General features: G+C 50.8%; 1 protein-coding gene across 2 annotated transcripts in view; it reads right to left on the bottom strand.

Annotated features, from left to right (window-relative positions):
* Positions 1–9,867, bottom strand: part of ARHGEF26 (Rho guanine nucleotide exchange factor 26) — a 28,512-nt gene extending 18,645 nt beyond the window's left edge. For both annotated transcript variants that reach the window (XM_059479111.1, XM_059479112.1), the window contains exons 1-4: positions 8,791–9,867; positions 7,377–7,413; positions 5,350–5,495; positions 1,797–1,853 (exon numbers count right to left, since the gene is read on the bottom strand). In XM_059479111.1, the coding sequence (XP_059335094.1) occupies positions 1,797–1,853; positions 5,350–5,495; positions 7,377–7,413; positions 8,791–9,867 (1,317 nt within the window). The remainder of the gene's footprint in view (positions 1–1,796; positions 1,854–5,349; positions 5,496–7,376; positions 7,414–8,790) is intronic.
* Between the last annotated feature and the right edge of the window lie 2,255 nt (positions 9,868–12,122).

Genomic DNA, 12,122 nt, shown 5'->3' with positions numbered 1-12,122 from the left:
GTGCAAGGAAGGCAGAGAGAATCACCTGACCCTGAGCCCAGCACATTGTGGAGAACAAAATCCAGAGCAGGGCGCCTGACACACGGCCAGGGGCTGGGGCAGCTCCCTGGTGCCTGCTGGGCACTGCTGGGGGGCACCTGGAGCCACACTGGGGTTCCTCTGCACAGAGCGGGGTCAGGGCACGTGTGAACCCCAAGGACAGTTACGCTCTCAGGGGGCAGTGGGCACCCTGCAGCTGCTACACACACACAGCACCTTAGGCTTGCAAGGGAACACCTACTGAAAATAGGTCAAACCAGTCTGAGACACATTTTCTTTAGCCGAAAAATGCACGGATACCCATCTCACTAACAGATTCTGAAAGATGGGATGTGTATGAAGACAGGACATGGACATTAATCAAGGCAGAAGACAAACAAATATATTTTTCTGCAGTGATAATGTATATAACTATAAAATAATCTAATAGGCTCTAAAAAGCAATTCAAAGGACGGATAAAGAATACATGATAAAAGGCAGTTTAAAAGAAATACAGCAAAAGCATGAATTGGTAATGTACCTACAGCTTAAAAATATTTTTTTAGGCTCCCACTGAAAGAACTGGCCTCTAAAATTCAAATTAAAAACCCTCAGGCATGAAAAAGTTTTTTGGTAACATTGAAGACTTTACATTTAAAAGGAATCCAAAGAACTTGTTCTTTTTGAAAGGATGCAAGTATGGCTCCAGGAAACACTGACTAAGGGCTCCTAAAGGATATCACTGAAATACATGCCTTGTCTCAAAAGCTTCCCAGCAGGAGGAGGCTGAGCCATGTCCTGAAGAGGAAAGAAGGCACTGGGGCAGATTGCCATGGCAGGCAATGCTGCAGGGCTCCTAGCCAAGCCCTGCTTGCTGGGGAAGGACACACCTGGGGAGGAGCTGCAGGGACACAGCTGCCCTGGCCAGGCTTGGCAAGCTCCCCTTCCCTGGGACACAGCCCTGCAGGGAGGAACGGGGGCACAGCACAGGGACAGGACACAGGGGCAAAGGGGACAAGGAAAGTGGATGGAGAGGACACAGGAGCAAAGGGGAGAAGGAAAATGGATGGAGAGGACACAAGGAGAAAGGGACAAGGAAAGTGGATGGAGAGGACACAGGAGCAAAGGGGACAAGGAAAATGGATGGAGAGGACACAAGGAGAAAGGGACAAGGAAAGTGGGTGGAGAGGACACAGGAGCAAAGGGGACAAGGAAAGTGGGTGGAGAGGACACAGGAGCAAAGGGGACAAGGAAAGTGGATGGAGAGGACACAGGAGCAAAGGGGACAGGGAAAACGGATGGAGAGGACACAGGAGCAAAGGGCAGAGAGAGAACAGACAAGCACCCTGATGCTGCTGTTGCCATCAGGGAGCCCCTGCCCTGCTGCAGGGCTCAGGGACCAGCTGGGCTCCAGCAGGCACACCCCGTGCCCAGCACTGCCCACAGGGGTAGGTACAGCCCAGAGGCTCTGTAAAAGCTGCTCTTTGCTCCCCACTGCTATGGAAACTCCTGTGCCACATTTCCTTCCCCTCTGGGAGTCCCTGTCACCCCTTCCCTGGCACAGCAGCGACCCTGGTGCTGCCAGGCTGGAGCAGCCCAGGAGCCCCTGGCATGGACACAGGCACCTCAGCACACTCTGGGATCATTTTTTCTCCCTGGGGAGAGAGGAGACTTCACTGGAGAGCAGGAAGGCAAGCAATGAACTCTTATCAACAACCAGAGCTCTGAGGCAGGCATGCAGTGCAGCCCTGAGCAGCAGCCCCAAAACACAGAGTACCTCCTGTCTCTTCCTTTCCTCCTGGCTGATGGCTTCTGACAGGCCGTTCTTCTTCACCTGAAAAGACAAATCAATCGATGTTTTAATACCTTTTGTGGGAAAATGGGATTAAAAAGAGAGACAGGACTATCAAAACCTAGAAAGCAAAGCACCAAGGAGGGCCTGGCTCTACAGGAGTTCTAAACACAGGACCCAGATCAGGAGGGACACCAGGGCAAGGGAAAGGAAAGGGCACAGCACCACACATGTGGAAAGCCCTGCTCTCTTTGTGGAGCAGAGGCACATCACAGACACCAGACCCACACCCATTTCTGTCAGTCTTCTCCTAATATGCTATCACCAACAGCTTTCTCTTCTTGCTCCACCTGCTCCCTGGCATTTTAAAGGATATATTATTCCTCATTTTACTCCTGCACAGCAGGCCCCACAATGCTGGGCAGCAGGAATAAGGAGGTGCCACACTCTGGTCTGCACACCAAAGCACAGTCACAGGTAAATGCCTGTGGAAGTTACAGCAACATTCCAGTGTGGGAGCCACCAGCCTATGGAACACAACTCCCAGACCCCCACAGCACCACGAGCAGACACTTCTGGATGCTGAGCAAGAGCTAATTAGATGGCTTTTTATTTAACAATTAAAGTACATCTTAATCAGGAGCCTGAAAGCTTCAGAGCATTCCTGAGGAAGTGCAATGGCACTGAAAGGTGCAATGTAACTTTCTTCTGGATGCCGTGGAAGAGTTTTCTAAAAATACACAGCACAGGAAATAGCTAGGAACACATCCCCCAGATTTCAGTGCTCCCTGTTAACACAGACAGTGCCAGAGTGCAGGGAGCTCCACGGGGCACCTGCTGAATTCCTGCTCCAAACTGCAGCTGGCACACACAGGTGTGTCCCACTAAGTACACAGCAATTCAGGGCACATGAACTCACAGCCAAGGGCCCAGCCTGACACTCCCCACCAGCAGCAACACTTCCAAAAGACAGAGACCCAGATATGGAGACTGCTCTGGCCATTTCTGCCAAAGAAAATTCAATACCTAATTTTGATGTGTCAAAAATGTTTAAGCTGAAGTAATCTAAAAAAACATCACATGTGTGATACTAAGCAAACAAAAACTTCATTTAAGCTAAGAATATGATCAGAAGGAATGGAAGAAGCCCAACATCACTGCTACCAACACTGAACTGGCTTCTCCTCAGCAATGACTGATTCAACCATGGAGGTGAGAAGCAAAGGATGAGAGGAGGACAGGTGAACTCCATTCAGGGACAAAAAGTGCCTTCAAAATGAGGAGGTGCTGAAAGGGGGAACTCAACAGGAATCTACAAAGTGGCTGCACCACAGCCAAAGTGACCACAAGCCCTTTTGTACAGGGAGAGAAAGGTGCAGACATCAGCCCTGAAGGCCCCAGAGAGTCACACCAGGGGTCTGGGCTGGTACCACGGAGGGGAGGCAGCCCTGGGCAGTGACCTGTGGGTGGCCCTGCACAGTGACCCTGGGAGTGGCCCTGGAAGGGGGCAGCCCTGCACAGTGACCCTGGGAGTGACCCTGCACAGTGACCCTGCACAGTGACCCTGGAAGGGGGCAGCCCTGCACAGTGACCCTGCACAGTGACCCTGGGAGTGGCCGCCCTGGAAGGGGGCAGCCCTGGACAGTGACCTGTGGGTGGCCCTGGACAGTGACCCTGCACGGTGACCCTGCACAGTGGCCCTGGAAGGGGGCAGCCCTGGACAGTGACCTGTGGGTGGCCCTGGACAGTGACCTGTGAGTGGCTCCCTAAAGCCACTCACAGCACCTGAATTTTACATGAATGAGAAACCAGTCACATCTGAGATCAGCATGTGTGAATTCACTTCAGGAAGACAGAAACACCCTTTTTATCACTGTTCTCATGAAGAATCTGAGCACTCCATACCTGAAGGGCACTACCCTCAGGCACAGCGTGGAGGGAGCTGCAGCACTGCCAGGGCAGCCTCCCGCAGACAGAGGGGATCCTCTGCCCCTGCCCTCACTTTCCCAGCACAGGCACTGCTCACGAACACCACAGGCATTCTCCTCCTCCTTTCCTAGCATGTGCTGAAACCCAGGACTGACATTTTCCAGCTGACTTCCTGCAACAACTCCAGACTCACTTTTCAACTTCTTAATACACATTGACAGCATGTAATTTTTCCAGAGTTATAAACACAGTCACTATGAGTCTCACATTCCCAGATTTTGTTTTCTCCATGCACCACCTTCTCCCATATAATCCCCACTTCCAATTTTGCAAATCAAATACAGACAGTGCACAAGTTTGTGTGTGAGGAGCAGTAAAGAACAAGCCGGTTTCTCTAAGTGAAGCACAGCATAGTTCTCCTCCTGAGATGGTCCTCATGCTATTTCTGTCTCAAAGCAAATTAGTGTTTTGAAATTATCATTATTATTACTAAATAGCGTTCCTTCCAAAATACCTCAGCTGTTGAACATTTAACTGCTAGTTTGCCCAGAAGGCAGAAAAAACAATTTGACTTCATTATAAACACTTTTTTTTTTGCAACATGAAGCCAATGAACTGTATTTTAAGTATCTGATTGTTGGAAAAAGAAAATTAATGCACATATTTACAAAACCACATTGTCTTGCCTTCATTATAATTACCGAATCAGAGATGTTCATCTTTCAATACTTTAAAGTGCAAAGGATCATCAGCATCTGTAAGAAGCTCTGCTAATCAGACCATCTAACCAGCCTTTGGGGCGCTCCCTGAGGCTTAATCCCTCATTTATTGGGATATACAGAGCTGATGGTCAAATACTCCAGGCGATCTTGTCATGGCATAATCTCTCTAATGCCTGAGATGAGCATCTACAACATCCTACAAGTTACATTAACAAAAAACAACCCCAAACCCTTCATTATAGGGATATCCCTCCAGAAGGCACAGAAATGGTCCAGAATTTTTATGGTTCCTTCAGTCCCAAAATCCCATGTACAGGAAAGAGCTGTGGCAGTAGCAGCTGCTATCAGTGATCTGTCAGGCTGTGAGCAGGGAAGGCAGTGAGACTGCAGCCCTGAGCAGAAGAGCTGAATTCACTTTGTTTAACGATGCTGCTCTGCCAAGGCCCTGCAGACACTTCCCAGCCTGTGCAAGGGACAGCACAGCACCACCAGCTCTGCTCTGCACTTCTCAAAACGCTTTCCATTAAACATCTGCACTCGAGCCAGCCTAAGAGCTGCTGTGCAGTGATACAGAACAATTCAGCAGCAACTTGTTTGAAACTAACTGAAGCCTTTCTTTAGTATAATTCACCCTTTTAGTGAACTCACACAACTCTTTTTTTAATGAATCAGTAAAGTTGTGTCTTTGCCAAGTACAGGACTCTAAAATGAACTTGGTTTCATTGTTTTTTATGTGAAACAAAGACCAGTAACTGACTGGGACCTCCATGTCGTTGTTATAAAGTGACAAAGATGATGACAAATTTCAGCCAAAAACTCCAGCAGCGAGTAAGAGAAGACTTTGCTTCAACCCACCCTGAGATGCTGTCTCTGGCCATACAACTCACCACAGAGAGCTGGCTCCACGTCGACCTCAGGGGCTTATAGTGAAAAACAACCTTGTCATCCAACTTCTGCTCTTGGGGCTCAGACTCTTCATCAGAATCTATGTCCAGAGCTTTTTCCTTATAGTTCTGATATAATACAGCATTTTCTGTCAAATAACAACAGTATGTCAGTCATTGCTAGAAAGTTAGTTTAGTTGGTCTCATAAAAATTTAAACTAACATTTAAACAATGGAAGAAACCAAAGTGTCACTGTGCTGCTCACACTCCACGAGACAAAGATCGCAACTGATTTGGGCTGGACAATGGTGCAGTACAGTGACAATGGATCACTGTACCCAAAGATCCTCCCAGACCGAATTAAAGAACAGATGTGGCCTTTGTCAAGAAAAAAAATAGCAAACAATTTTTTCTTCCTTGGTTTGCTGTACCCAGTTCTGTAATTAACCAGCAATTAGAAAACAGGATTGTGTGTCAGTGGAGCAGCCACTGAGTGCAGGTCTCACTATTTTCATGTCCAGGAAAAGCACACTGCCCAGGCCAACCCTTCTTCTGTCAACTCTAAATACTGTCTTCACATTTCACTGTTTCCCAGTTTCAGAGATCTGAGGTCAGAACTATTCCAAATAGAAAGTTAAAAGACAAAGCCTGTCTGAGTAAGCAGGAGACCTATGAACCTTCAGACCAAATACCCTCCTGGTGTATTTGAGTTGTGCCATCATTAATGGAGAACTATCAGAGGCAAAGGAACACAGGCATGGAGCACTCCCATTGCTTCCCAGCCTCCCTGGCCACACACCCCTGGCAACAGCAGTGAGCAAGGACAGAAATTCTACACCACAAAAACCCACAGGCCAACTCAGCCATTAAGCAGGCAGGCTCTGAAAGGTACTTTTAGATGGGCCAGGCTTTGGATAACATCCAATCTTCCCCTACAAGAGAAGGGGGAACTGAAGTGGAAGTTTGGCTGCTCCAGGCAGGGCCCCAACTCCTGCAGCCCCTCACCTGGCTGGGTGGGTCTGTCCCACCTGCTCAGACCAGGTGTGGCCCTTGGAGCAACTTTGGGGAAGGGCCTGTCGAGTTTATACACTTTTAACTGAGGAAACTGTCACAGCAACTGAATTGTGGGAGGCATTCCAGAGAAAGTTAATAGCTGGTATCACCCCAGACAGACGGGACCATTGAAGAGAATCCAGAAAACATCATCAGGAGATAGCGTGAGAAGAGATAAAAATAAAGAGTAGGAAAGGGGATGATGCAAAGAGAACACAGTGGGAAGCTCTGAAAACCGAAACAAGAGGAAGGTAACACAGCTGAGATGACCTCAAAGAGGCATTAAACAGGGAAAAGCCACGAGACTAGCAGTTATTATAACAGAACTTCTGTGGACTTATCATAGATGTTTTCTTGTTGAAGTATCAGGAAAAGCAGCAAACTTGGCAAACCCAGAATTAACAAGTACCACAAAAATACAGCTCCACAGACAGTGTTCTCCTGACACTTATATCTGAAGCCTAAGCAGCAAGAAATGAAAATGCTTACAGAGCCCAAGGGCTGAGCCCAGCACCCCGAGCTGATGAGAAGGCACAAACAGCTGTGTGACCCCCAGCCCAGGGTAATGACTCAGGTGTGTGCTGCAGGGAGGGCCCAAACCCCTGATGGATCAGATGTCCTGCACCTGGGCACAGCCCCAGAACAGGCAGGAGGGCAGTCCCACCTGGAGGAGCTAACTGTGCAACTGCACAGAGCTATCAGGGCTGAGGCAAACACAGCCAACAGCTCCGTTTTGGGGAGGGCAGGAGCTTATGCGGAGAAGAAGCCCTTGACACACCTTTTAGTCTGTCACTTCACAGTCTTTAAAATAGCCCTAAGGTAGGTCTAGTGCCAAAATTATAGTCCCAAATCTCAGCTGCATTACTGAAAAAGAAGGTACTGAGTCTTTGACTCCGTACAAAGGATGTGAGCAAAACGATCCTGAAGTTCATTTCCCTTGGGAGTTATTAGCAAGTCTGGACAGAACAGGACTCACCTTCCCCATCAAACGTCCCTTGTCCTTTCAGCATCTTCTGCAGGTAATTTTAAGAGAAAAGAGAGATATGTTAGAAGGAGGAGAATGCAAAATAATCACAGTAACAAGAATGTCTGTTTTATTCAAGACTTGGGCACCAGATCAACAGGGCCTAATCTGTAAACTTCATGTGTCGGACAAGAGTTCAGTAAAAACAATTGTGTCACGAGAGAAAGTGAAAAGCTACACTAGTTTCATTTCTCTCATGCCTTGTTTAGATGTGTTTTCCCTGTGTTTCAAAAACAGACTGCACTGGCTGGAGAGGGGTTCAGTGAACTCGGCTCATCCTTCTGTCCCAGGGCTGTCTGCAGAGGCGCAGCACTGAGAGGCTGCCCTTCCCCTCTGCAAACAAAACCACTCTGAGCACTGTGTAAAGGAGCCTTCTGAGAGCACAACAAACCCCTGAAATAAAACAGCTGCTCTCGTGCAACAAGTCCCAGGGCCAAGAGTCTATTTCATAAAACACCACTTGCAGAGAACTCTGTGAGGACAACACAGTTTCATGTCCTCCTATCTTAAACTTAACTCACTGTTTTAAGTCTACTACCAAACCAAACCACACTTTGCAGCTGTTGACAAATTCATCAATTTCTATTTCGCTGTTTGCAGTGTTTTCACAGAAGCATCCACTACCGTAATTTCAAACTGGCTGAAAACTGCTATAAAGCTGATAATTATTTTAAAAGCTACAGCATCAGCTCTTGGATGTACTTCATTACACAGAAATCTGTGAATACATTTCATACAGTAACAAGTTATATCTAAAATAAGGAAATACAATATTACATTATGATAAGTGAAAGAACACTATCAGTATGTCTTTACAATTTAATACATTAACATTCAATGTAACTCTACTACAGAATTCCTAGGGATTACAACCAAGATTTAAAAACAGGCATGCTGCTTTTACTTTCAGGCATTAAAACACCTGAAGTGATTTCTATCAATTTAAAAATCACTCAGTGATTTTAAAAAATACTTTAAAGGTAATGTCTCAGAGAAGTGAGGGAGGAAGTTCATTTTTCTCTCGCTATTCTAGCACACAGACTTTATTAAGACAATGTCCCTTTTTTTTCCTGTTTACTCCTTTCTGGGGAACAGGTTTTAAGCCCATGGTTCAGTTGTGAAAGCTGGAGAATCCAGCAGGAAAGGCGAGCAAGAGGCAGCTAGCAAAGGCTCTCCTGGGTTTCAACAGAGCCTTCCATCTCCAAGACCTCACTTGGAAAACAGCACTTTTAAAACTCACAGTCAAATGAAAAGTTTTGCGTTATCAAAAAAGCAATCTGAAAACTCCCAGCATTTATGAGAAATGCAGGATCAGCAGGGCCGCACTCCCACGGAGCCAACACCTTCACCTATCAGCACACCTTACCTTTATCCTCCCCAGGCTCGAGAACTTCTCCTTATCTTCAACCACCGCTTTCAGGATGGGCTGGGACATTCTGTTCTTCTTCTTGCAGTCGGCGGAGCCGTCCAGGTCCACGCCGCTGACCACGGCCCGGCGGTACGACGTGGAGCGGAGCCCGCGCCGCAGCGCGCCCGGGCCGCCCTCGGGCTCGTCCTCGGGGTCGCTGCCCAGGGCCGGCCGGGGGGTCTCCACCAGGCTGCGCGCCTTGAGGCCCCGCTCGTGGCCCTGGGCGCGGCCCGCGGGCCGGCTCTCGGCCAGGCTGCGGGGGATCAGCTGCTGCGAGCCCACCCTGCGCGCCGCGGGGCTGTGCGTGCTCAGCAGCGCGGGGGGCTCCGCGCCCGCCACGGCCGATCCGCTCCCCAGGGACACCACCGGCTCCTGCGGGGGCCCGGCAGCCCGGCCGCGTCCAGGGGATCCTCCCGGCTCCTCCGGGGGCCCGGCAGCCCGGCCGCTCCCCAGGGACACCACCGGCTCCTCCGGGGGCCCGGCAGCCCGGGGGCCGCGTCCAGGGGATCCTCCCGGCTCCTGCGGGGGCCCGGCAGCCCGGCCGTTCCTAGGGGATCCTCTCGGCTCCTCCGGGGGCTCACCAACCCGGGGGCACGGTGGGGGCTGAGCGCTGGCTCCGAACACGATCCGCTCCTGCCGCGGGGCCAGCGCGGGCAGCCCCGCTGTCCTGGGCGGCCGCGGCCGGCGGCCCTGCCCGCTGCCCGGCGGGGAGACGGTGCCGTTGGCGGTCGAACCGACGGGGCTGTCCGGTGGCAGGGCGAGCAGCCGGGAGCGCCGCTCCGGGGACAGCGCGGGGGAGCCCGGCGGCCGCACGGTCCCGTTGGACACCGATCCCATGGCGGGGCTGCCGGTGCCGGCGGGCTGAGTCGCGGGGAAGGCGCACCTGTCCTCCACGGGGAAGTCGGTGACGAGCACTCCGCTGGGGCTCTGGTACGACTGCGGCCGCGGCTTGCTCCAGGCGAGCGGCAGCGGGCGGGGGGTCGCTCGCCGCCTCCAGCGCGGCGCGGCGGGGCCCGCCGGGGGCTGCCCGTCCATCGCCGCCCGCCCGGCGCCGCTCGCCAGGGAGGCGGGCGCGGAGCGCGGCTCGTCCGCCGCCACAGCCCCGCCGGGCGCGGGGCCAGCGCGGGCCGGGCCGGCCGGGGAGGGCCGGGCAGAGGAGCACCGCCCGCTGCCGTGCCGCTCCCGCCCCACCTGCGGCTCGGCTGGGGGCGGGCGGAGCGGCGCTTCCGCCGCCGGCACGGCCGCTGCCCCGCCTGGGCCCTCCCCTGCCCCGCGCAGGTACCGGCGGGTCCGGCTGTGCCCCGGCTGTGCCCGGGCCCTCCCCTGCCCCGTTTGGGCCCTCCCCTGCCCCGCGCAGGTACCGGCGCGTCCGGCTGTGCCCCGGCTGCGCCCGGGCCCGCGGGGTGAGCGGGGTGAGCTCTGGGCACGAGCCGGCCGCGTTACCGGGGTTGGCCGAGGAGAGCCGCGGGCAGCAGGGCAGCGCTGCCCGGCCCCCGGTTGGCGGCAGCGGCAGCCCGGTGCTTCCCGCGGCGGGACCCGCGGGTGTCCTGCCGGCAAAGGTGCTGGCTTGCACGCTTGGCACACGGCAGTGCCCCCAGCCGTGCCTCGGCCGTGCGGTGGTGCCGCCATCGGGACCCCCCGGCTGTGCCCCCACACCTGCCCGTTCTGTAGCGGCACCTGGCCGGCTGGCGCTGCCTTACTGCCGGCAACGAGCTGGGAGAAAGCTGGGAAAGGAACAGCTTCGTGGTAAAAAAATGGGGCATCGACAAAGTACCTGCTGGGAATTCTGACAAACTACATCACCCTGAAAAACCTGTGTCTGTAAAAATGGTAAAACTTGGCTGTGACTTTGGGACAACATACAGCTTAAACATACATCAGTGGAGAGCAAAGTAGATTTTAAAAAGGAAAACAAAATATATGCTCGTTTCTGTGCCAGGGCAGGAGTTCTGTCGACTCTAGCAGCCCAGGCAAGGGTCTCTGCACTCCCAGGAGGGGAGAGCTTCCGCACAGAGTCCTGAAATAAAGAGACACGGGCATTTTTCTGCTCTGTTACATGCAGTAATAATTACAACATGCCCTTATTTTGCTCTCTGCTCCTCTACAGTTAAAATCTGTCTCTGCTTCCACTGGAAAAAAATAAGGAGTCCTGTGTTTTAAAAGCCATTTTGTCACAGCACAGGGAGCATCCGCATGAGAAATTAGCTCCGCTATTAAACGCCACATTGGCTAGGAATCTAAAATACAATATAGAATGCTTCCCTAGTACTGAATCATGAAGCTGGACTATTTGTCTGTCTCAAACGCACGAAAGGCAAAACCTAGGTGTGATTCTGCTCCTGTGTAATTGGCAGAGCAGAAATAGCTGGAATGTTTGGAGGTGCTGGAGGGCAGGCCCTGCCCGCACAGTGACAGCTCTGCACTCACCCACTTAGGCTCCTGGATGAACTTGAAGGGAGAAGGGACAGAAAAATATTGTTAGATTGGTAATTGTCCTCTCCATACTTGCAAGACTTGAATTTGCCAGATTTCATATATCACTGAATAAGATACAAAATTGGAGTAGATTGAAAGAGCTTTCTTGTCTTTTTAAATATATGAAAATTTAATTTATACTGAGTCTGTTAACAATCAGAAAAAATATAGAGTAAAATATAAGGATCAGACAACTCTGTGTACATCCACTTAAACTTCAGATGTATTATTAATTCTTCTGCCAGAAGAGCCCAGTAAAACAAAAAAATCTTGCTAAGAATCCAATTAAGCAATGCAGAAAGAAATTAAAATGAACAAATGTGTATGTCCACAAATGAGACAAGACTGCAAATTGCCACTCCATCTTCAAACAGTCAGAGCTGAAGGGAGAAGCCACAGGCAGAACCTAAGATGCTGGTTTAGTTGTCACTTGGGATTTCCCAATGAATTATTTCTAAAATTATCTCTCAACTTTCCACGTGCAATTGCCAAGGTATTGGATATAGTTGCAGCATATTACTTAACTCATAAATCCTAATTATTAATGACTGAGGTAATCAGCTTTTACAAGATTATTCTCTTGCACATACTTATTCACTGTGCTACAATTACAGGAATAATTTTGATTCCTGAACAGCCACCTCAGTGGCTTTCATGCACAGTGAAAGAGAAACAAAACCTTACAATAAGATTGCCATCATAAGAAAAGTAAAATCAACTCTGTAATTTAAGAGAAGAAAGAAATGTACACGTGGTTATTAAGCCTTCTGACAAAGGCAGGGATTCACTGAAATCCCAAACTCAGGGCCCAGGCA

This window comes from Ammospiza nelsoni, chromosome 10 (assembly GCF_027579445.1).
Source record: "Ammospiza nelsoni isolate bAmmNel1 chromosome 10, bAmmNel1.pri, whole genome shotgun sequence".
Classification (NCBI taxonomy): domain Eukaryota; kingdom Metazoa; phylum Chordata; class Aves; order Passeriformes; family Passerellidae; genus Ammospiza; species Ammospiza nelsoni.
This window is presented reverse-complemented; position numbering and strand designations above follow the sequence as displayed.